Here is a 24,291-nt window from a genome sequence, read left to right as displayed (position 1 = left end):
GCAAGACAAGTCCAACAAAGCAAGTGTCCACATTAATGAGAAGCCCTACCAGTTGCCACCTCTGTTGCCACTTGTAGCAGAGAAGGCAAAAAATGATTACTCATTTCAGTGTTTTAAGCTTGTTGTTGGGATGCTGGGGAATTTTGAAATGGCAGTGCCTGTATGTTCTGTGGGTACATAGAATGTGATATTGGCTGTCTTATTTTCTGAGTACTGAATCCACATGGACTGTTATTTCAAACCAGGGGAAAAAGGCTCAATTTCCTCATTTTGCAATATGCTATTTCAATTTGATTTTTTTTTTTCTTAATACACCCTGCAGAAACCGCAAACAAAAGCAATGTAGTGACAGCCAGTACTGCTATTCAACTTTTGGATGACAGAAAATCTCCAGTTGTTGCAGGTAAAATTGTTGTAGTTTATTTGTTTTGTTCATTTTTTAAAGCAGTTTATGAGTTCCTCACTTTCTCTGTGGGGTTAGCAGGAATTTAACGTAGGAATATCATCTTGTAAGAAGAGAAGAGGAGGGAAAGATGCAGTCGCACCTGTAAGTTATAATTGAATGACTTAGCGTAGAGAACACTTAATGCCTCCTCTCCCTAAGAACTTGATCCTTTATTAATTGAATATCCAAGCTCCCTGTGAGCTATGGAGTTTGACTTAATGGAAATAACCATTATCAGTGAAGCATTTTTAGTAGACACAATTCTATATCATCATAAATCAGAATATATGATTTTAAGGAAAAAGAAATCTAAGAAAGGACTACCTGATGTGTAAAGGTTCCACCCAGTCTTCAGGGCTGAAAATCCTGTCCTATAACAAATTATACAAAGTGGTCATTTTGTCTAGAGTATCAGAGATGTGATTTGATCAGAGCGTGTAAATTGAATAACAAAGCTCTACAGTCTATCAGCCAAGAGTATAAAAGTACCTAAAGACTAAAAGATGAAGTTTGACAACTACAGATTAGAGAGAAAAAATACAGATTTAAAAATGAGAGTAATTAATTTTAAAATTGTTGGACGTTCTTCACTCAAGTTCAGATGCTTTTCTGAACAGTTTTCTCTAGTTCCCAATGGTTACTGACTTTGAAGAGGGAATTAATTTAGAGAAGTCTTATGGTTTATTATGCCAGAAACCAAGCTCTCTTGTCTCAGGGAAAATTAGATACCTACCACACAAAGCAAGAACCATCATATTTTTCTCATATTTAAAATATGATTTAAAATGCAGTAAGATACAGTGAATACAATCCTGAAAGAGCAAGAATGTGCCAGATAATTGGGAAATCTTTAATCTGTTTCCTCAAACAGAGAGTATCTCCACTGATGATGATAATAGATTTTATAAGGTCAATAGGAAAGGACCCTTCTGACTCCAGTTTCTTCTGACTACATTCTTCACAACTTACTGAACTCTTCCATAATATGACAGGAAATCCTAATTATTACTTCATACTCCTGTTAAAGCATAAAACAGCATTTGTAAACTAATGTCAATGCAGATTTCTGCAAATTGCTGAAGATGTAATTAAGAGTTTTCACTGTACAATGAAGCAGGTTGACATGTTATTTTCAGAACGCTCCATCATTTGGAGTTAGCAAAAGCCTCATCGTGCAGTTTACCATAATCTATAAAATGTGTAGGGTCAATAGGCATCCTAAAATTCATTCTTTCCTCCCTAGTGTTTGCAATTTAGTGTTGACTTCAAGGAGGTATCACACATAACCAACTCTAATAATGTGTCGGCAAGCTTTGGGGATTTTGGTACTAATTGTAAGGCAGATGTTGCTTCCATTTCCCCAATAATCATGTTTAATATTGAACATTCAAAATTACTTGGGTCCCATACTTTCTATCTCGAATAAAGACAGGGTCTTCAAAGCTTTTTAATACCAAAGCATGTAAAAGAATTCCATGATATCTGCAAATGCAGAATCCCGTGAAAAATATGAGCAGTGTGTTTATATTCTGAAGCACATCAGTAGTTTTTATTTCTATTTCTGTAAACTTTAGAAACTGTGCACTAGGGGTTTTTTTTTCAGTGTGAAGCATTTTTAAGAATTTGCTTTGTATAATATGGTTGCATGCTTTCAGGGTTTTTTGGGGGGGGACAGAGGGAGGCCTCTTTGGATCTGTACAAACCATTTTCCATGAAAGTATCACTCAGCCAGCTACAGCCATTCACAAACAAGTAGATGAATTTTCTTGTCCTCGTTAAGTTGGAGATCATGAATGTGACTTGTCAGTCCTACTTTTTTCCGGCAGAAAACTTTCAAGAAAGTACCCAGCATCTAGTTCAATTTCTGAGGTTTATTATAAGGTTGTCAATATTCTGTTTAAAGCAAAATGGATTTGGAGGCAGAAACTGGAGCAGTGGTAAATGGGAGAAGTTTGAAGTTTTTATTAGCCAGACTTGGGAGATTAAAGTAGAATTATGGCTAATATTTTCAAACACCTACATCGAAGTTCGAATTTGGCCAAAATGTCTCATTTTAATTTGTGTGAAGTAAGTATTCCTCATCCCCATTTGGTCTGAGTGGATTATAGAAAGCAGCAGGATGGGATACACGTTTCATGTAAAATCACTGTTCCCTAGAGGGATTGGACTGAAAATAAAGCCATGCCAGAATGTTGTTTATTACAGATCACTACAAGAGTTTAAAACTGCCAGAGAGAAACTAGAACATTATTATAAAATGGAAACCTGAGTTAGACCTGCCCACAAGGGGAAAAAAGGAACAAAACCAACTCTTACTACAAAATCTGCAGTCTCTTCTATTTTCTTTGTAAAAAATTTTTATTCTGTTTTTGTAGAAAAACATCAGTTGTAACAGACTTCATATGCAAATCTACACTAAGGCTTATTCCAAGTAGGGAAGACTCAACTCTTTAATATAGGCAGAAAATCCTAAAATCAATGAGTCTCCAGACTGTCACTACAGAGAACTTGAATGTTGCTGCTGCTGTTTCACCATCTGTATCTACTAATACCAGTTCACTGTCAGAATGTGTTTGCTTATTGGCAAAAACCCACGTAATTTGTTTTTAAAATCCCTCCTCCCTCTTTCAATTGAGATTGTGATTTTTTTTTTTTTTTGCTTAAATGAATGCAAATTTCTATAGAAAGTGTGGAAGAAGGAGATAAGTCTTTAATATATAAGTGTAGTAGCATCATATTTATTAGTGTTTATACAGAGTTCAATTTATTTGCAGGAGAGAAATGGACAATAGTACTGAATGCAGGGGTTTTTTACATTTAAACACATTTCTGCTAAAAAATGCTTTGTCTTAGTGTTCTCTATGACCATGTCTCCTGTATCAAGTTTACATTGAAATGTTAAGTTTCTTCCAACTGTCCATATTACAATATGAAGGAGAATAAAAGATGGTGGAATTTTATTTTTTATTCTTCTTAACATGATCTAAAAATTGTAGAATCACCCTCGTCTTGAAATGCCATGAAATTCATGTAAGATCAGTATTCCTTTTGGTGACTGAGATGAAGCCAGTCAATATAGGATATCTGAATTGAGGTAGTAATCTAGCTATTAAAAATGATGCAAATTAAGATTGAATTATCTTTTCCGATGCTCATGTGAAAGGCAGTACATTTCACACTAACTGTTGATAAAATTCAGCATTACAGTCTTGTATTCTTTCATATTGCATGATGACTGAACTCGTTTCAGGTCCTTTATTTGAATCTCTACTTCCAAGTAGTGAATGTATGGGCATCTGGATAAAGGCAGCATAGGATTTGTATATGCTATGTACATGTTTCTTTTTATATCCAATTTTTTTGAGAAAGGTGATGGTTTCATCATTATGATTTTGTTTAAAATAAAATTTTAAAGATACTGCTCACCTAGACAGTTCTGAGCAAGAGATGGGGACAGAATCAAGCAAACGAAAGTCATCGTGGCGTAAAGCCGGGTCTAAACAATGAAAAATGTTTCTCTCTTGAGATTTTGAAAGAGTTGAGAGAGTACATGAACCTTCATATATGTAATTCCCTATAGATGCATTTTAGCTCAAAAGTTACAGTACAATATAAGACCTTAAAAGCCCTTTGTGTAGAAAGAGACCATCGCTGTTCACGGGAAACATGAAAATTAGCCCCTTGGGATGTTTAATTAAAGATAACAGAACTGACATAATCTTCTTCGGGCAAAAATTTATTAAAGAACACTTAAGAAAATGTCTGATGAAAATTGTCAAGATCTCTTAACTTTTCTTCATAGAACAAGCAGAACCTGCAATTTCAAGCCTCATCGAAAAAGTCCATAGCAGTGCTTAGTAAAAAGCTCTGGACACCTAGTCAGAAGAATGAAGGATTAAATCATACACAGGCACAGTTTGAAATTTAGAGTTTGAAGGAGATGAGGAGAAATAGTCCATTTTTGTTTAATACAAGGCTGCTTAAAAATTCTGAAATTAAGTACAAATTTTCCTTAATTCTTTTGTGCCTATTTTTGTGCAGACTAGTTATATACATGAATGGCTGAGGTTGGAACTGACCTCTTGAGATCATCTAGTCTAATCCCAGCGGACTAGGTCTTGAGCAGAATCTTGAGCTAGAGCAGTGTCCTGTTTCAGCTGAGACAGAGTTAATTTTCTTCATAGTGGCTGGTATGGGGCTATGTTTTGGATTTGTGCTGAAGACAGTGTTGATAATACAGAGATGGTTTAGTTGTTGCTGTACTAGTCAAGGACTTTTCAGCTTCCCGTGCTCTGGCAGGTGCACAAGAAGCTGGGAGGGGGCACAGCCAGGACAGTTGATCCAAACTGACCAAAGGGACATTCCACACCATATGACGTCATGCTCAGTATATAAAGCTGGGGAAGAAGAAGGAAGGGGGGGATGTTGGGAGCGATGGCGTTTGTCTTCCCAAGTCACTGTTACGCGTGATGGAGCCCTGCTGTCCTGGAGATGGCTGAGCACCTGCCTGCCCATGGGAAGCAGTGAAGGAATGCCTTGCTTTGCTTGTGTGCATGGCTTTTGCTTTCCCTGTTAAACTGTCTTTATCTCAGCCCAGGAGTTTTCTCAGTTTCACTCTTCTGATTCTCTCCCCCATCCCACCGGGGGGGAGTGAGCGAGCGGCTGGGGGGGCTGAGTTGCTGGCTGGGGCTAAACCACGACAAGCGGGTTACCCAGAACTGTGTCCAGTGAGGTCTTGAATGTCTCCACAGATGGAGAGGCCGTACCCTCTCTGGGAAAGCTCTTCCAGGGTTTGACCACCCTCACAGTAAAAAAAAGTTTTCTCTTTCTTTTGAAACCAGGTCCATGTTGCAAAGAGGTACGCAAATTTGTCACAGAAAGACCATGAAATGTACCTGCATTTCTAGCACTGCAGGACATAGAACAGCAGTATGATACCATGTGGACATGAGTCATCTTAAAGATTAATAAGATTACTGAGTGTCTGTATATCGCAGTGTGCTGGTTGTGGCTGGGGTAGAGTTAATTTTCTCCATAATAGCTAGTATGGGGCTGTGTTTTGATTTGTGCTGGAAACAGTGCTGAGAATGTAGAGGTGTTAACAGTCTTTTCATTTTAACAAATGGCTATGCTGTCAGTTGCAAAGGACCTAAGTATGCAGATTTGAAAAATAAGCATATAAAAAGATGGTACGACTCTGAAACCTAGTTGGAATGTCATCAGCGTGTTCTTTCCATGATGGAAAGGTTGCTGTAGAAAATGGTTTAAAATTATTAGACATAACAAGCTATAATAACTGGATAGGAAAAACAGGTGGGTTTTGATTACTATTGCCACCTAGCGATAAAAATGTAGAATTGCAAAGAAGTTTTGTTTCTATGGTACCAAAGTACAAGGAAGGAATATCTAAAGCGGCTTTATATTTATTTTCTGCCAAAAAATTTTATATATGATCAGTTTTGTATTGGACTTCCTCTTTATCAAAGTTGAAATTAAGACATGGAAAACACTAAATGAGTCGTCCCTGCACACATGCTTTTCCGTGGTCTCTCAATCCAAACCAAGTAATATTTTAATTTGTTCATTTTAAACACATAAAAAGCTTTAGCAATACAGTCAGACCTGTACTTTCTGAAAAGAAGCAAGCCCTCGTTGCTCTATGTCAACTTAACTGGAATAGTAGATGAATGGAAGCTCAGTGTAGCAAAATTAGAGAGAAATGAAAGTACTCCAGTAATCTGAAGATTTCTCTTATTCAGCGTAATTCTGGAAAGAAAAGAAATCCACGTTGTTCTTATGTACAGGCATCTTTACAGTCATTTTCTCTCAAAGAAGAGTGATTGCCTGGGATGTGCATTCAAGCGTTGCTGTAGCTCTGTGAATCTGCCCTGACTCATTCTTTTCTGCTGAAGCTACAGAAAAAGAACGCTTGCAGTAATTCCTGTTTGGACAGAAGAGAAAAATCCGTGCAGAAAGAACCCTGTTTTTCTTCACAATTGCAAGCTTCTTGATTGGTGTTTTTGTTTTTCTTCTGTGTGTTAAGCATTCCTCATACAGATGGCCTGAAGATCAGCCACTCTCAGAATCTTCTGTGGCGAAGGTTACCAAAAAGTCTGTAGCTCTTGTGAGAACACTAGACCCGTAAGGGGCAGATTCTGCCATTCATGAACATGTTCAATAACAGCTATACTTTGCATGTGGTCCTTTCAAGAGAATAGATTTACTGTTAATGTCAGAATGATTAAGGATGGCCAGATTTTTCTCACAGCCATTATTTTCTGCTGCCAAGTAGTAAAAGCTGAAAAGAAAGTGGGAGATACTTTCTACCACCCACAATTCATATCTTTATATAGTGTCTTGTCTATGTAGGTATGACACACAGAAGGTTCCGGGGAATCTGTCCTTAAATGCATGGCAGGTGCATTGAATTCCATAGTGGGTGGTGCCATAATACAAGGGCTCCATAAGCGTTAGGTTACTCCCTGCTCTCCGCCACACAGTAATGCTGTGAGGTTAATAGAAATAATCCATCATGTAAGAGATTTCTTCAAAAGAAACGTCCGTATGGCTTAGCAGAATAAAAGAAACACCTTTTAAAATAGTACTGTTCATTCCTGCTAAAACCGTAGATCATGCTTAAGTGTTATTTTATGTATATATTATTTATATTTAAATATACACTAAAATATGTATTTATAATAAACAGACCTTTGTAGTCAAATGTAGGTGTTACTGAATCTGAAGAAAAGGCAGCCTAACCCACTTCTATTCACTGACAGTTTGATTTTAAATGCTTTTACTAAAAATTCGTATTATGCAAACAAGGAATATTATGTTTTATACTGGCAAACAAATTGTCCCAAGTAAAGCTAGGATCTTTTCCCTTTCCAGTATTTAACTTTTCAAACCTGATCCTTTATTTTTATAACCAGCCCATATACAAGTTCAAGGGTTTTTTCTCCAAACCCTGATTAGAGAGATTTTTTACAAGTGCCCTCATCCACCACCTTCATTGTTCTTTTTATATCATTTTAAGAACAAACATTAGTGTAACAATAAATTCAGTTATTCCATGTTAAATATTCCTAGTCAAGACGCTAAAAGCCCTCAGGTACTTTAAATGACACAATTTGAAGATTTAGGTTCTCCTTTTTGTTTCCCATCCATAAGCTAAAGAAGATACGGTAATGATTGCATTTCATCACTAATTTGACAAAAATGGCATGCAATTTTGAATGCCTCTCTTCTGGCCAGAGGAGAGTGACCCTGATGATCCTGCTGTTTAAGATATTTCAAACTATGCCTTGAAGACAGGAAAGATCCAAAATCTCATATTTCTTCTAAAATACAAATCTGTCTTATTGAGGCTGGTCAGACTTCAGTTTTTTAACCTTCCTGTTCGAATCAGCCTTTACAGAACAGCCATTTGAGAGGAAAACTTGTGAGTATACCAGTTTTCCAGTAACTGAGGCTTCTGGTGATAAGTAAGGAAGATTCTTTTATAATTTAATGGAGGAAAATGTGCACGGTATATCTGAAAATAAGTGCCTTTACAACACAAAAATTTTGTTCTTCACTGCCTTTTTTCCTTTTTTTTTTTTTTTTATGTGTTAATAATCGTATATGTGCGACATCAACAATCCATTCAAGGTTTTTTGAGTGAATTCAAATGGAGTTTGCATGCACATCTCTCTTTGAACAAGATCCCAAAACATGCTTTGAAAAAGTGACTCCCAACAATTTAATCAAAAGTAGTTTGAACTACTGATATTTCTAGGAGTGGCAGATATCGTAGATGTTTCACAGATAGTTAAATCTGCTATTGTTACAACAGCATATAGAGTAAATACATCTGCTCTGTACTGCTCATACTTCTTTTTTTTCCTTTTTTTTCTCACATGTATTGCTGTGGTATTACTATATTATTAAAAGCATTCAAGCAAATGTCCGTCATACACAGTCCTTAAAATTTATGATATCATCTATAAAATTGCTTTTTAGTACGAAGGCCTAAGGGAAAATGAATATGTCATCATAATGACACACCAAACAAATTTTTGAAGCGTTCTAAAATAGACGTTTTCCTTGTCAGGCAAGACAGTGATTTACTTAATCTTTACTCCACATTATAAGCCACAGAAGATTATATTCAGCAGTAGCGTTTAGTAAATCCCTCAAAATGCTTTTCATGCTTTGGTGGAAAACCACTAGCTTATGTTTTTCCAGAGTTTCTTGTTCATTTTGAGTATTATCTTTGCATTCATAAATCTGATATTAGTATATAGACTAATGTTTTCAGTTTCAGGAAAATTGAAATGTGTATTTGTACAGCCAAACATTAAAGAACTCACAGACTTAGGTGAGGAGCCATGACTCAGGACACAGGGTTTGTAGGTCATGCGTGGAGAGAGGTAAGCTCCTCCACAGAACGCTTCGGAGCACGTGGCAAAATCCTGCCTCTCCCCATTGACCGGACAGGGGATCCGATGTTAGAGGGCGTATTCACAACCATTCACGCATTTGTATTCGTTCGTATTTGTTCTCAGTTCGTTTTGCCGTACAGAATTAGTGTGTGGAATAATTGAATAACAGGGCTTTTTAAGATAGTTCTCTGCTAGTGTTGGCTTGAGAATTTAACCGCTATTTATCTAATTCGTGGGCTTTCCTCACCACTTGCTCTCAGAGAATCTGGGGCTCTGATGGATGAATTAGGACAGTATCCCAACATCTATAGTATTAACACGTACAGTAAATCGCATAGAGCATTCTGCTCTTTGCTTCTGCACTTCTGCTTTGCTGTTGGGATTTTTTCTTTGGTTGGTTGGGTTTTAGTACTATGTAATTTGGATAGGAGGAAGATCCTTGTGATCCGATAGCAATCAGATTCTAGGGGCATTTTGCTAAATAATTCTGCTGCTAGCAAAATAAATCCCTGATTGCAGAACAAGGCAGCAGATAAGCTGTCAGGTCCTTTTGCAAACTTCAAATAATGCTGTGCAAGTGTGAAGCTCAATTATGTAGTATATGAATGCATTAATACCAGTTTAAGTACTGTGGATTACCTAATTTATTTTGCCCCCAGTAGACTGTATTTCCAAATATTAACAGTGTTTTCTCATGTGTTTGTCGTGTCTTGAGATGAGGATGGCAGCCGTATGCAAAAAGGTCAACATATAGCGTACGTAGCCCTAAACATTGGGGATCCCTCTGTAATCAGCAAGAGAGAGCAACGGCAGCTTTCACTGGAGATAGTTACGAAGTACGTAGTCGTTGGTTTGTGTATGATGGGCTTCTAATTCCTACTCCTTCTCCCCTGCGGCAGCTTACTGCCACATCCAGATGACTGATGTTGCTGCCTGTCTTATCATACATACAGTCACATTTCAGGTAACATAAACCTGAACTCTTAGGATTACTATTACTATGCCACTTTCAGCCAAGTTCGAAGATCAAAGTTGTAAAAGTAGGCATGCTTTCTGGATGCTTAACTAAAGCCTGTGTGTCTTTGTCTGCTGGCCAGCAAAGATAGATGGTTATTAGTAGGCAACAGTTGGTATTTTTTTGTTAATGCTGTTAACGACAGATAAGCTGTGTATAATGTCACTAAATGTTCTACTCTGATATTCAGGAAGAGGGATCCTGATTTTGTTTGGACATTGTATTACTAGGGAATAATGAAGCTAAATTTTGATTGACTTTTTGCAAGCAAGGAAAGATACATATGGCAAGCAAGTATGTTTCAGTTTAAGCTTTGTTTCTTTCAATATAGATACTAAGGACATTTTCTGTAAAGAACATTGCCGTATTGTAGTTTTTAATCTCTGTTCTAAACTGAAATTTTAGAAAGCCTCTTTTACTGAAAGCAAAGTAATATGGTGAGCGTCTATATGAAAGACAAGAATACAACAATACGTGTACTTTCTCTGTCTTTGCAAATACCTTGCAGAGTAGCGTGTCCTGATATTTTGTTGACTTTGGGGGAAAGAGTGTTTTTCACAGAGATTAGGCAAAAATACTGTGCTCGCTATAATACCTCTCATGAGATTGCTGGAAAAACAACAAAGCTTTCTCAGGAACCTTTATCTGCAAAATAAATCTGTGCAGACAACTTATTTCAGCGGCAGATGTCCATTGCTAAGCTTTACAAATTAAGGGCAGTTCTGTGGGGAATCCCTAGATCCAGTCTTCCACTTGTTGTAGTCAATAATTGTTATGGACAATAAAATGTGCCTTTCATCTCTATTTTTTAGTAGTCGAACATTCTGTTTCCTCTACTGAAAAATAAATAATTTTGCATTTATTAATTTAAGCAATTGAATCAATACTTTTCTCTGTTGAATGTCTGCTCTTAGCTTATAGTCATAAATAACTGCAATTCATTAATTGCAAACACATTTGTAAATATTATATATAGTCTCATAAACCTTAAATGAACAATATATCTGGGATTTTTTTGTTGGAATTTTTGTTGGGTTGGTTTTTTTTTTCTTTCTTTAGCAGACAGCAAGTTAGAAAGTCTAAATCAGATTTTGCATGGATTGGCTTGCTCTACTCCCGTAGCAGAGTGAACTAATGGAAATACGAAATACCTTGCTTTCTGGCAGAACTCCATATCAGTTTACAGCCTTATGTGTGCATGAAAATCCCCAAAGCACCTTAAATGTGACTTGGAAAGAGTTTCTTTAAATGCTGTTGTGCCCTTCATTGCCTCTTCCTCACTTTTTTTTTTTTTTTTTTGAACAGCCTTACAGTAAGAAAGGCCTGAAAGGTTTTTGTTGATAGGACTGTTTTTTAAGGACGAGGAAGATGTTCTGGTTATTCCTGACTAGGAAATATCAAGTCAGTTCTTGCTTTTCCTTTGCTTGAAGATATCAGATGTGTGAACTTATTTGTGATGGAAGCTGCATTGCTGTATCTGAGCCTGTTAGAAACACTGTGGGTGAAGTCTCTCCGGAGGTCAGAGGTTTATTAGCTTTCATCTTAGGATCTGCAGTTTGAGTGCAAGTGTGCTTATTTTAGGTTGTCACCATAGAAAAGCACTGATTTGGCGTGGCTCTGAACTCTTTTTTTTGGCCCACGGGCAATAAGATCCTATCCTGTATTACTTCGGTCTTCTCTATCTGAAAAACTATGTTTCGCTTTCTAAAATGGATAAAAGAGTAGAAAATATAGATCTACGTGCTCAAAGACTTAGCTCTGAAAATAGATTATTCATTAAGCTTTACTGAATATTTAAAAGGGAAGAAAGCAAACTTGCTTCTGAGGTACATCATCAAGCGATCAGATTTAAAGAGCCTGAATATAAATACTCTAAAAATTCTGTGCTGATGATGTCTCAGCTGAAGTAATGTGCCCAATCTAGGGTACCGCATGTTAAACAAAATATAGAAGAACCGAAAAGGTTGCAGGGAATGCAGGGAAAAAAAAAAGTTTAGAGAATGTGGCCTTACAGGAAAATTTGAAACAGCTTGGTTTATTTAGTTCAGGGGAGAGAAGAATGAAGAGAGCCTAATAATAATATGAAGTACTTAGCAGTTAAAAAAAAAAAGGACAGACAGTAATTGATTGTTTTCAAAGTCTGCTAGATTTAGATTAAGACTGAGATGCTTAATTTTCTCTGGAAATGAAAGTAACTGCAGATGCAGGAATGAGCTTTAATATCTAGGCTGCAATTATGAGTAAGTAGATAAGAGCAAGGGTTACATGACTCCTGCCACATAGCCCATTACTCAGTTGAGGCCGTTATTAGAATAGCGGCAGAACGCGATCTTGGAATCCATCTCTTGGAAAGAGAGCGGAGGTCTGTGAACGCCACGGCACAGCTTTTGCCCTTATTGCAGACTTACTCAGCCATCGTCCTCAAGTCTTCTGCCCAGTGGAATAAACCGGCAAGATTTTCACCCAAGGTTTAGGATAGATGCTAAGAAAAGCTCTTAGACTGTAAGCATAGTTGACTTCTGCATTAGCTGCCTAGACAGGTCTTTAACCCTGTCACTGGAGAGATTTAGAAAACACATTAGACATCTGTCACAAATAGCCTAGATGTATTTTATCTAGTCTTAGAAAAGGTAGTGGAGTTGCTGATATCTGTTGATTGCTGCAAAATAATTTCTAAGAATCATTTTAAAAATACTTCTCTACATTCAAAATATTCTTTCTGTTCTAAACGTATATAACTCAGATGGTTTGGACTCTGATTTCCCCTGATGGCAAAACGGCAGTGCAGAAAGTTAGGGTGGACCCTTGAATGAATTCAGCTGAATGTTCTCTCTGTGAGAGAGAACGTGTAAACACGCAACTATATTATCCTCCGTACTGAAGGGCAGCACTGTGATGGGAGCTGCATCTGCAGTCATGGCGTTTGCAAAATGGAACACTTGTGTGTGGATTTGGGAATAAGAAGCTTCAGAAATACCTGTAGGGAGCATGTATGCCAGCAGGATAAAGGGTCGTGTCTCTTCATATATGCTGTATGTGCTCATTTCAGTGCTTGTATCTGAAAGAGCGTAGCATTTCTTCTTTCTTCAGCATTTTCTCAGCTCTCTTCCTTCTTCCCTACTCAGTAATTTAAAAATGGTATGTGATAGTTAACAAGGCGCTTCCTATTTTCTAAGTTAGATAACGGATGTAGTGTTTAATTGTTGTCTTCTAGGGCAGATTGGGAGGTGGAAAAAATATATTTGGAAATGTTTTTAACACGTTTAAGTTATCATTGGCAGTGTATAGACTGGCCGGTTCTAAAACTGATTGTGAATTCTATTTCTGGATACATACCAGGTATTCTAAGATCTTAAAATAGAGTTAGTAATTTGTAGCTATTTTGTATTTTTCTTTGCAGAAAGCTCACTCATGTCGGCTGTAGCTGCACCATAACTCGTATGTCGTGCTAGTATTACATCAAGAGCTAGTAATGGAGAATGGAATACTTTAAAGTGGCTACATTGAGATTTCCCTATCTCAAACACTCAGCCTTAAATAGTGGCTTCAGAATACACATACGCAACATATAAATAAACTTACATTCTTCTACATAAAGTCTTAATATATATTCCAAAGAATATACATATTTACATTAAAAGTGAAAAAGGAAAACAAAACAAGCAGTAATTACTATTAAATCAATCCTATTTAGATTCCAGGCTTTTTAACTGCAGTGAGGGCTTTATTTTCAAGAAACCAAAGACAGAAGTAACTCAAGCCAAGGAACTATCAAATGGCTCTTTTTCTTCCGGAGTCCCATGCTGTCTGACCGGAGCCAAATGTTCTCTGTGGTATTTAGCAGTAATTGCAGCATAGGCACAACCATAAACAGCAGCTGCCAACATCATTAGACACACAATTCCACAGACAACTCCGGTGATTACTACAGTGGCAATTGCGTGACGCAAACTAACGGGCCTTGGCTTTGGTTTGGGTTCGCAGTTTGAACGGCTGTTCTCCCCGTGTTCGTTGTGATGAGCCTGCTTCAGAGAACTTCTGTGCTCAGCGCTGTGCTGGTGACTGCTAGCCAGATGAGCGTGAGCTGTCGTGAGAGGGCATGCCCCAAACAGCTCGTAGGGAACCTTGAGGAGGTCCTTTCCCTTCCGAATGCCTGGCGCTGAGCAGATAATGCCATCGCTTATTCCTCCTGAAAAGAAAAAGATGTGTGGTCTTAAGATTTGGTGGTTTCTGAATTATCTTAATGCAAAATTAACAGAAACCTGAAGTAAATTTATCATCAGCTTTGACTTTATACTTTTAAAGATTTATAACTATATCTCTAAGATCTTTTTCCAGTTAGACCAATGGCGAGATTATTACACTTTAACGCTCATATAAGAGAGTATTTGCAAGAAGCAATTCATCAGGAATTAAGTTCTCTGTGATTTTATGGATGTAAAAGTAAAAACCAACGGTGGTATAAAAGTAAGAACTAAGTCATAGATGAAAACAAAGAGGTATTGTTAACAGCAAATTCATTCCATTCAAATTCATACCATTACTTCTTTTTATAAAGAGAAATGGAAACAATATATTTAGTAAAGACTTCCCACTTGGTTGAAATATGCCGTGAAATAGTCATTGTTCTGACATCATATGCTAACTGTAATGAAGCAAAAAAAAGTTCAGCAAGTTGTATGTATACATGAGCAATTTTTTTAAGCAAGGCTCATGGTAAGAAAATATACAGATATCTAAAGGAGTTAAGATTAATCAATCTATTACCCTGCTGAAATGGTAAATTTCACGATTGCTTAGAGCCAGCTTCTGCTCTCTCCCAAAGGATGTTTTTAGTGTAACGGGAAGTGAAGTAGGAAGCCTCAGTCCTGGCAAATCACGCGTGTAGAGGAACACACACCGAGCGTAGCCTTCGGGTTTCTAATTTCCATACACCACGGCTTTAGGGGTGCAGTGTGTCAAGGAGTCAACAAGGCCAAAACCAAGGTTTACATATTTTTAAAAATTAACTAATCAAATCAGCTGAATTTTCTTCCTCTTCTCTGTCCAAAATAATACACCTTTCAGCTAAAGCCAGGCATAGAAATTTTCATCCTGAAAAGACTTTGTCTGAGAAAGTAGTGAATACAGATGGACCCAAACAGACATCTGGAGACTGCTCCACAAATATGGATGATATTCCAAGACAGATATGAGCATAGGAGCTTGAATCTTGGTCTTTAATAGCCAAACCCAAAGCGTGGTTCCAGACACCTCCAGTGTGTTAGTTTGAATGTGGATATAGACAAAACTCCAAGTCCTGCAACTGTGATCCTGGTGTGGTTTTAAGTAACTAAATATGTGTGCTTGGAAGGGAAGACCGGAGTCCCACCTCAGCTGAGGCATTCTCTATAATTGTTTACGAGTATGTATCAAATGTCAATTGCCTGAGCTGGATTCAGCTAAAAATACTGAAATCTTTGAGAGTTTTATTGGATACAACAGTCAATACTTTTAAATTCAGACAATGTTCCATTTCTAGCAATGTTTTGTTAGGACCTGCAGGAAATATCTGTAGAGCCATAGTACTGTTTTATCATAAGTATACAATATAAGTAATGGGAAAGGTTAATGTGCAGTGTAACTAATTTTTCTTCATGTGATTCGCACAAGTAATTTTAGGGAAATATAAACGTAGAAGAGAACATCGTATTTAGGCTTCCTTTGAAACTTGTTGCTAAAATGAATTTGTAAGTTCCATATCACTTCATTTAAGTAATCCGTGCAATGTTCGGAGAGATGGAAGAGCATCACTGAATTTCTAAACCACATTGGTTTTCGAAATAAATTACAATACTTATGCTGCTGGCAGAGTAATTAAGATAATCTGGTATGTTTATCTTGGATCGTTACATTCTTCTGCACAGAGAAGTCAGAACCCCTGCTGAAATTTGTTGTAGGGAATGGTTCCAGCACAATACAACTAAAGCCCTGGGATAATGTAATATTTTACCAATCCAAAATATTAAGATTTTAACCCTGAGAGGAGTTTAGTCTTTTGTCTTTTCTAAAAGGTTGCTTCTGGCAGTGGCTTTACCTCACCCAGAGACTATTCCCCCTGCGTAGCCAGTCCAGTTTTCCAGCTGGCCGGTGGAGTTCTGATGCCTGAAAATGGCAGTCCATTCAATCGCCGGCAACGTGGAGCGTCTTCACATACGCTGTGTTGCAACACGCTCCGTGTCACCTCCATATACAGATAGGTAATCAGTAGTCTGATCACACGCAAGCATCAAAGCCTGATTTAGAGAAAAGCAAATTGCCCTGCTGTTCTGAATTCTCAGAGTCTGAACATACCTCCTGGGAGAAAGAAATTAATTTCTTTTAAAACTTAATTCCTTTAGAATTAAATCATATTCTCTTTTCTACAGCATAACTCATGAATATGTTTAAAAGCAGATGTGACCAAAATATGAGGCTACCTTTATTTATAAAATTCAGTTTTCCCCATGTGATGGCATTACACGTTTCTGTCAGGAAATTGTCAATGGATTTAGTACCTCTCGTGGTGACCAACAAATTAGGAAGCAATACTAGGCGAGAGTAAACTTGTCCAAGGTGTAAGGTACATTTTTAGGTGAAATATTCTTAAAATATTAAAGAGCTACTAAGTGATAATTGATAGAGGAATTAGCATCCTGAGTTCTCTAAAGTTAAATTGGTATTGATATCTGTCTTGATGTTTACCCTCATGCATCAGCTTTTAAAAAGCTTTTAAACAGTAGGTTGGTTTCTAGCAAAAATCTATTGGTAGAATTAAAGCAAGGGTATGTGCACAAGTACACTTGTTATAGATGTATAGATACGGATATATGTGCACACACGCACTACACATGTATTTCCAGAATGTATCTGTACATACTATATGATTGGGTGTGTATACTTTCTCTCTTTCTCTTTGTGCTAATATAAAGTTTCTCTATGTTTCCAGTTTGCCACCTGTATTTATGAAAGCACCTATATTCTGACCTATGCATAAGAATCTATTTTAGTGTGCTTATTTGAGGGATGATCCAAGGTGTGGGGTACATTGTTAAGCCATAGTCGTGAAGATCAGTCAGATGCTGGTTAAGTGTTCTCACGTGCAGTGTATGTACAGAGAACTCCTTACCTCTGTATAAAAAGCTCTCCAGCCACAGTTTCAGGCCAAAGACATTGCAATTGCATTGCCAGGGATTATCTTTGAAAAGAACCACTTTCAGGTTTGGAAGTGACTCCAGCAGAACTCTTTCCATTTTCTGAAGTTTGTTATGCTTCACAGACAGCAATGTTATGTTCCCTGTGCTGTTTCCAAAAGTCTCAGGCAAACGGATAATGCTGTTGGATGACAAGTCCAGTTCTTTTAGGTGTGGGAGGAAACTGAAAGTCTTGTTTTCTATATAGTGAATCAAATTTCTGGTTAGGTTTAGAACCTGTAGATACCGTAATTTTTGGAAAGCACCTGGTGCCAAACTTGAGAGAGAATTATTAGACAAGTCTAAGATTTTGAGCAACGGTGTTCCAGTGAATGCATTTTGGTTGATTCTCCAAATACGGTTATTCTGCAACTGTAGTATCTGAATTTCAGGAGGTAAACGGGCAGGAATTTCAGTAAATCCTCTATTCTTGCAGTCTGCAGTCTTTGAAGCTGGATAGCATAGGCATCTGTCGGGACATCCATGAGCTGCATATATTAACAAGATGACGCTCAAAACCAGAAGCCTGTTACCTGTATCACAAGTGAAAGAATATTTAAAAGTAGTTTAAAATGTTTGTCTTTTGGCAATATACAGCTCACTAACATGGGCAAAGGATGTACAGCTCCATAATAAACATGAATGTAGACAGCATAAAGAGAGTTCATTTCTTTTACAATACATTAGTAAATTACAGATAGTACTGAAGTACTTTTATAATGCAGAATGAAGTTAGTGCTTCCATGGTCTTAAAATGAAGCACTTCCCATGGCTTCATCTTAAGTACAAATGGTTTTCAGGAGGATTTCCCATTAGCAGAGCAGTGATGTTTGAAGGGAATGCGACAGAGTTTCTAAAACTATTATGTTGGAATGTTTCTCTTTCTGTGGTCCTAACAACTTTGACCCATCTTGTGTCAGAAGAATTGCAAGTAGAACTTTTCTTTTTCATGTTTTTACTAATCGTACTACCTAAAAAGAACTAAGTTAATGTGCCATCAAAAGAATAACAAGCTTCAAAGACATTGCTATAAAACCAGTTAACAGTGCTTTTTCAGCAATGCAGATTCTGTAAGTCTGTTCTTTAAAATATCAATGTTTATACTTATTGCTTTAATTTCCTTATCTGAATGCCAGCTGTACCTCCCATAGATACAAGTTTCTACACAATCAACAAACATTTGTCAAGAAACTGATAAAAAGATGAATGAGTTGACAGGAGTACTTAGTAATATTTAGTATTTATAATTATCTTCTGCTCCCTGATGTTCAGGTCAGTTTTAACTGAAAAAATAATAGTTTTTACCTTTCATATCTTGCTAATGGTATTACTTTGAAAACAAGGTGCCAGTTAAAGCTATGTTCCTATGCACAGCATGAAATTAAAAAAAAAGAATTATCAGATTATGTTGAATAATTAGATTTTCTTTGACTAAAGGAAGTCAGAATGATAAATCCTTTTGTAACATTGTTTTCAAGATGCCTCAAATAATTTTTACTAATTACTATTTCAAAATGAAAAGTATTTTAGTTAGTTACTACTCAAAACCTTTGGAAATTAAAGGACACACTGCTTATTGACTTACAGAGATCAAATATTAATTGGTAACAGGGAATACCATATTAAAGGAATAACTGTATAGTTATAACATTGAATATGACAAATGTATAAATGAAGGTTTTATTTTGAGACTACAGTTTAAGTCACAAACTACTCATTAATTTTCACTCAAAAAGGAAATAGTATTAAAATTATACATAATCTTCTGCAATACTGAATTCTACATTGTAGAATTCACTTGAAAGAATTCAGCATTCTTGCAAGCAAGGCAAGCAATGCTTTCAGTTCATTGCATTGTTCTGCAACAGTTGGCTTCAGAAACTGAGACACAGCTTCCGATGTAGAGTTAAAATAAACACTGCTTGGCAAGGAAATGCTTAGAGAACAGAAAATTTTCATTACTAATCGGAATGCTTCAATATCTCACCTTTCATTCTGCTTTCCTTGGTCTTCACCTTGCAGAAGAGTCGGTCCAGCTTTCTGATGTAGAACAGTAACGAACACTTTGTTCTGATTCCCACTTCAAACCTGTAATCTGCTCATCCGGTTTCCTTTCCGTGGTTTTTTTGGTGGTGGGGTGGTTTTTTTTTTTTTGGATGGTATCTGTGGCTTGTGTAGAAGTGCAACTATTTCTAGTGAGTTACTCCATCAGCCTTTGATTTTGTCTTTATCACAGTCTTCCCCCCACCCCCTCCCCGTCCATTTGTGGCCCTGAGACTTACTGTGCCTCTTAATCAGACAACAGGCCGTGCAAAGAGTGTCTGTCAGCTCTGACTGGACAGCTGTAACATACACATAATGACCTGATAGCCTTGCCTGTTCCATTTATTCAATCTGCCTCAAATGCAAGGCACAAAAATAAAGCTGCCTTTTTAAATCCAGCAGAGTTGCTGAATTCTGGTGGATTATTAGCTACGCTGTGTCAATTTCTGCAAGATCAGATGACTCTCAGCGTGGATTCTGATTATCCCGGGCTGCGACCGGAGGCAGTGGAGTGTACAGTATCACTACGAACAGGCCTGTGGGTTGATGACATGGTTTTGACAGTGCACTTGCTCTTCTAAGCTTATTCATCTGACATCCATTAGTTGTGCTGACAGGATTTGCCTGCGTGGGAACACAGGACTGGTGGCTCCTTCCATAAAAATGGCGTACATGCTGCTATGGTCACCAAGAATACTGAACAAATTTATTTATTTTCAAAGATATTGGAAAGAAATGGCAGATGATATTAAAATTGTACTTCATGTGGTCATCCGGTACCTTGCCTTGTCCCTTTGTTACTTCTTCAGTATAACTCATTCATACTGTGCCATCTACAACAATAAAAGGATTAATGACTTGTGACTATGAAGGAACTCAGGTGTTTAAAGGAATGAGGGATCTGGTATATAATAGAGTCTTTCAAGGCCATACGATCACTCCATCTGTTAGCTGTCCTATGGCGAGGGAAGTTGTGCAATCAAAAGCTTTCAGACCTATTCTTATATGTAACATAGCTTTCTTGGGTTCAAATTCTGCTTTTAGGTGCTTTTGAAAAGATCACACAAAGTTCACTTTCCAGGGCAAAATTTATATGCTATAGGCAATGCTATGGAAGGAATCATAGAAAAGTGAGATCATCGGGTCCAAACTGCTGTTGAAAGCAGAGTCTTACAAGAGGTTACCCAGGATCCTGTCCAGCTGAGACCTGGATATTTCCAGCAAGGGAGATTCCATCACTTCTCTGGGCAACCTACTCCCATGTGCAACTGTTCGCAGCGTTAACAATCTTGTCTTACATCCAGACAGAGTTTTCCTTGAAGTGACTTGTGTCCATCACCTCTCGTCCTGTCACCATGCACCCTTGCGAAGGAAGCAAGCCCATCTTCTCCATAGCTACCTTTTGGTTGCTGAAAGTCTGTGTTCAGCTCTCTGCCACCATCGCCCACAGGAGAGAGCTCTAACTGTTGTTATTGTTTGCTTTGCTGAATTGTTTCCGATGCCAGTCAAGACACCCAGCGAACACTGCTGAGCAGTGAAGGAGAACGTAGAACAACGGACATTCTGTAAAGGAAACATGATTGTTCATCTCGAGAATACTAGGCTTATTGCCACCAATGGCAGACCGTACTGTCCTTGACACTCGCTGAATGACACGTCGTCCTGATACAGGATGAAAGTCTGCGATGTAGTGTAGAGGAATACCGTAAATGTAGATTACCTGGTACCACAGTCATACTAAATAACTCCAACTTTACAAAGGGAGAGGGAGATAAGCTTAAAGATCAGCTGTAATGTACTTTGAATGAATGCCAGGTTAAAGTGAAAAGCTTCTCTAACCTTTGTTGCACAATGCGTTTATTTGCTGTTTCCTTTCCCAACCCGTGTATGTGCACACATACACAAACATATAAACAGACCTATCTTAAATAGTACCAGTGAATCGCTTTGATGAAGACAGAAATAAATGTAACAAGGGCTATTATAAACTATCATCATGACTTTTGATTATATTGCAGGAGGTACTAGCTATTATGTTTTTGTTTTCTGGTACGATAAGACTTTTTCACACTTCTAAATTCTCTTTGGTATCTAAAATTTTATTTTGGCTCATGAATTCAAAGGATTTCTTTTTGAAGTTGTTTTTCCTTCTTAACTGACGTTTGCTGACCAGGTGGGCTTACCAGCTCCCACAGCAGTTTGTGTCATCTAACAGAGGGCTTAAAGAATGTCTCTTAACTGCCTCTCTTATTTTAGGTAAGTCTTCGCTACTATAATTGTATTATTTTTAGCATGCGCCATATTAAAGAGATGTTCGTAGGGCAAGGTCACTGAAAGTTAAGCAGTGTGGGAGGTTCAGTTCCAACAATAATGCAGAGGTTGTTTTATGTACTCTGAATTGTGGTATAAGAAGTTATTACTTTTTTTTAAATCTTCGTGCCAAGTTCAGATTTGGAAACATATGATTACATCTGTCGATTTGCTTTTTGTGTAGATGTGGCTATTTTTTCCTTATATTGAGAACTTTGAATGCACATGTTTTGTAAACAGAAGTTTCCCCAACGTATAATCCTTGTCCTATTCCCATTTATTAGTAATAATACTTTGGTTATGACAGAGAAGTCTGATGTGGTGAAAATTATAGTTGTCACACAGGTAGAGATTTGCCAGAAGCAGAATAACCATGAAATCTACTCTACTTCAGGCCTTTTGAACAACCAGCAGGATTCTTTTCAGTTGTCTGATGTGGTGCAGCAACTGTGTTATTGTGACTGCTTAAATTAACTTGGGCCTTGTTGTAACAAGATATGTTTCCCATCGCAAATAGCAGGACTGCCCAAGGAAGGAATATCCTGTCCCTCTTGGCTGGTGGGGCAGTTCGGTGTTTGCTTTGCCAGCAAACACTTTGTTGCACCAGTTACTGCCCTCCGCTTTAAAGGAGTAGTACGTGGAAGAATCCTCTCTTTTACAGAAGAACACTATGTTAATTAAGCTCCAGCAGAAAGGAAACAATTTAAATATTTCAAATATTTAAAAGCTACAGCATTCAGATTCCACTGCATTGTATATCGAGTCCAGGCAGACATGATTATGTAAAAAAATGTTTCTAAGACCACAGCAGACAATTTCTATACATTCTCTTTATTAGATTTATTTTCCTTATGCTTTTGAGTGGGAAGGTATTGAAACTGCGACGCATAGAGGGAAACGGCATGCGCTTTCTCCATATTAGCGAGTGTCTCCGGATTGGTAAAACAGCTAGGGTCTTGCTGAAGACCCTAAATGCAACTCTGGGCAATGCAGACTCCTCTTCATTTTGTTCAGGACAAAAAATAATTCATATTTGTTACTGAAACAGCCCATACCTCTGTTGTGAAAAGTCACCCCCTTCAACTGGCACTTAAAAAAATACAGTACTGCGTCATGGAGAAAGATCTTACCCTTTCCCAGCTCTGAGTCAGAATGCTGTGCAAACAAAGACGACAGGACATAAGAAACCCTTGAATCCCTCATGCTTTTCTTTCTACAAAGGCAGTCCTAAGACCTCAGGACCCTCTCGACTTTTGCCTGGCAGGGTACTAGGTTTTCAAAAGTCGATAAAAATTAGAGGAAGGCCCTGGATCCTACTTCTGCCTACCTTTCACAAGAGAAGTATAAGCCAATGGATCAAACCAAATTTGGCTTAAGGAAGATTTGTACCTTAAAAAGCTGGCCATATTTTCCAGAAGAGGTGAGCGTGTGGATTTCTTCAGACATCCTATTGCTTAGGTAGGATAAGGGGAGAGTAATACCAACTGGAGTTTAGTGACATCGAATCTTGGTTATCACGCAGCATAAGGAGACGCCGTGATGTCTAAAAAGTTGTTCGTGTCTGTCCTTGGCAGTTGTTGTGGATTGTTTGGTGGTATCCCTTTGAGGTGAGAAACAATAGTTTGTAACTCCAGAAATGAGGAAGCAGGCAGCCGGTTGTGATTTTGTATTTTGGATCACGGACTTTGAGGGGAAGAGCCCAGTTTTCTTCTTTTCAGTGGCTTGTTTTGCCTTACTTAGATACATCTGGTACTTGTTTATACAGTGCATAATTAATCTGTGAAGCGCATCGCTGGAAGTTATCCTTGGGCCGAAAGATTAGTAGGATTCATATATAATCTGGAGCTATAGTTACCTCATGGGGCAAAAAATCATTTAGAAGGGGTATAAACTTTCACTCTTAAGGGCTTTAATCAAGCACTAATGACACGATTTATGGAGAAAACCCTTTCCCTGTGGGCAGGTTTTTTTCCATAATTATTATTTATGGGGATTTTTACACCTTCCTCTGGCACCTCTAGAAGGGGCCAGCGTACAGATGTAATAGCGGGCGGGGTGAACTGGAACACACTGCGTTCCAGGTGGAAACGTGCCGTGGGGGCCGGGGTCGCTGGGCAGACTCAGCCTGGCAGCTGCAGCACGCTGCGGGCTGGTGAGCCGCGCGCCGCCCTGGCCGTGCTACCCCGGGGCTGCCCGCCCCGGCACCTTCTCCGTGGAGGCCAGAACTCTGGTTATCCCCAGAGCACTCTTCTGGTTTGCACTGGAAACGTTTGTTGACATTCATATCCAGGTCTTTGCTGGTGCCCTGTAGACAACTGTTTGGGTCGGTCCTTTGTCTGCAGGTTTTTTTCATTTTTTTCCTCCACTCAAGTGCCGCAAGACTTGCGCTCCGTTAGGTAGGTCAGTCAGCACTTTGTTGTGATAGCGTAACTCTAACACAACGTAGTCAGGAGTTGGTTTGGCTTGGGCTCCTTTTCCCATAACTAAATGAGCAGGAATCTGTGAAGGTGAGAAGGGGTTGCTTGGAAAACGCTCAAGCACCAGCCTTACAGTGTGCTCAGGTGGGTAGAAAATTTATTAGAAGGGACGCAAGGCCTTCGGAATGAGGAGAAGCGCAGGGAACAGAGAGGCTGGGCTGCTTCACCTCCAGCGCAAGCGAGACGATGTTGCGGCCGGGGCAGGTTATGTGTCAGCAGAATATTTGTTCCAGCACAAATAGCGGCGGGGGTGCAGATTCAATTGTCAATCGCTTTCTGACTCACGACAACCGCCTGTTATACATGCCCAGCATCCACAGATAGATGCATCCACTGTATCTCCAGTATGACTAGAATTCATTAATGA

At 38.2% G+C, this 24,291-nt stretch overlaps 2 protein-coding genes across 2 annotated transcripts in view; one reads left to right on the top strand and one right to left on the bottom strand.

Moving 5' to 3' along the window:
* Positions 1–24,291, top strand: part of CACNA2D3 (calcium voltage-gated channel auxiliary subunit alpha2delta 3) — a 485,172-nt gene that overhangs the window by 393,897 nt on the left and 66,984 nt on the right. Inside the window, exon 27 of the mRNA XM_075514383.1 lies at positions 323–403. Coding sequence (XP_075370498.1) covers positions 323–403 — 81 coding nt within the window. The remainder of the gene's footprint in view (positions 1–322; positions 404–24,291) is intronic.
* On the bottom strand, positions 13,639–23,731 carry LRTM1 (leucine rich repeat transmembrane protein 1). The gene is made up of 3 exons (XM_075514347.1): positions 23,653–23,731; positions 17,031–17,627; positions 13,639–14,072 (listed from the first exon to the last, which is right to left on the bottom strand). The coding sequence occupies exons 1-3, from the start codon at positions 23,729–23,731 to the stop codon at positions 13,639–13,641; spliced, it is 1,110 nt and encodes a 369-aa protein (XP_075370462.1).

The sequence above is a fragment of the Mycteria americana genome, chromosome 11, assembly GCF_035582795.1.
Source record: "Mycteria americana isolate JAX WOST 10 ecotype Jacksonville Zoo and Gardens chromosome 11, USCA_MyAme_1.0, whole genome shotgun sequence".
Classification (NCBI taxonomy): Eukaryota; Metazoa; Chordata; class Aves; order Ciconiiformes; family Ciconiidae; genus Mycteria; species Mycteria americana.
The sequence above is the reverse complement of the archived record's forward strand: the minus strand, read 5'-3'. Positions and strand labels throughout refer to the sequence as shown.

Bases quoted from the DNA above. Each gene is read 5' to 3' on its own strand.
- LRTM1 (XM_075514347.1), bottom strand. From the start codon at position 23,731: ATGAATGTCAACAAACGTTTCCAGTGCAAACCAGAAGAGTGCTCTGGG. The intron at 17,628-23,652 runs GTGCCGGGGCGG...CTTGTGATACAG, and splicing joins TTCTGGCCTCCACGGAGAAG to GTAACAGGCTTCTGGTTTTG. The intron at 14,073-17,030 runs GTAAGGAGTTCT...TTTTCTTTTCAG, and splicing joins GGAGAGCTTTTTATACAGAG to GAGGAATAAGCGATGGCATT.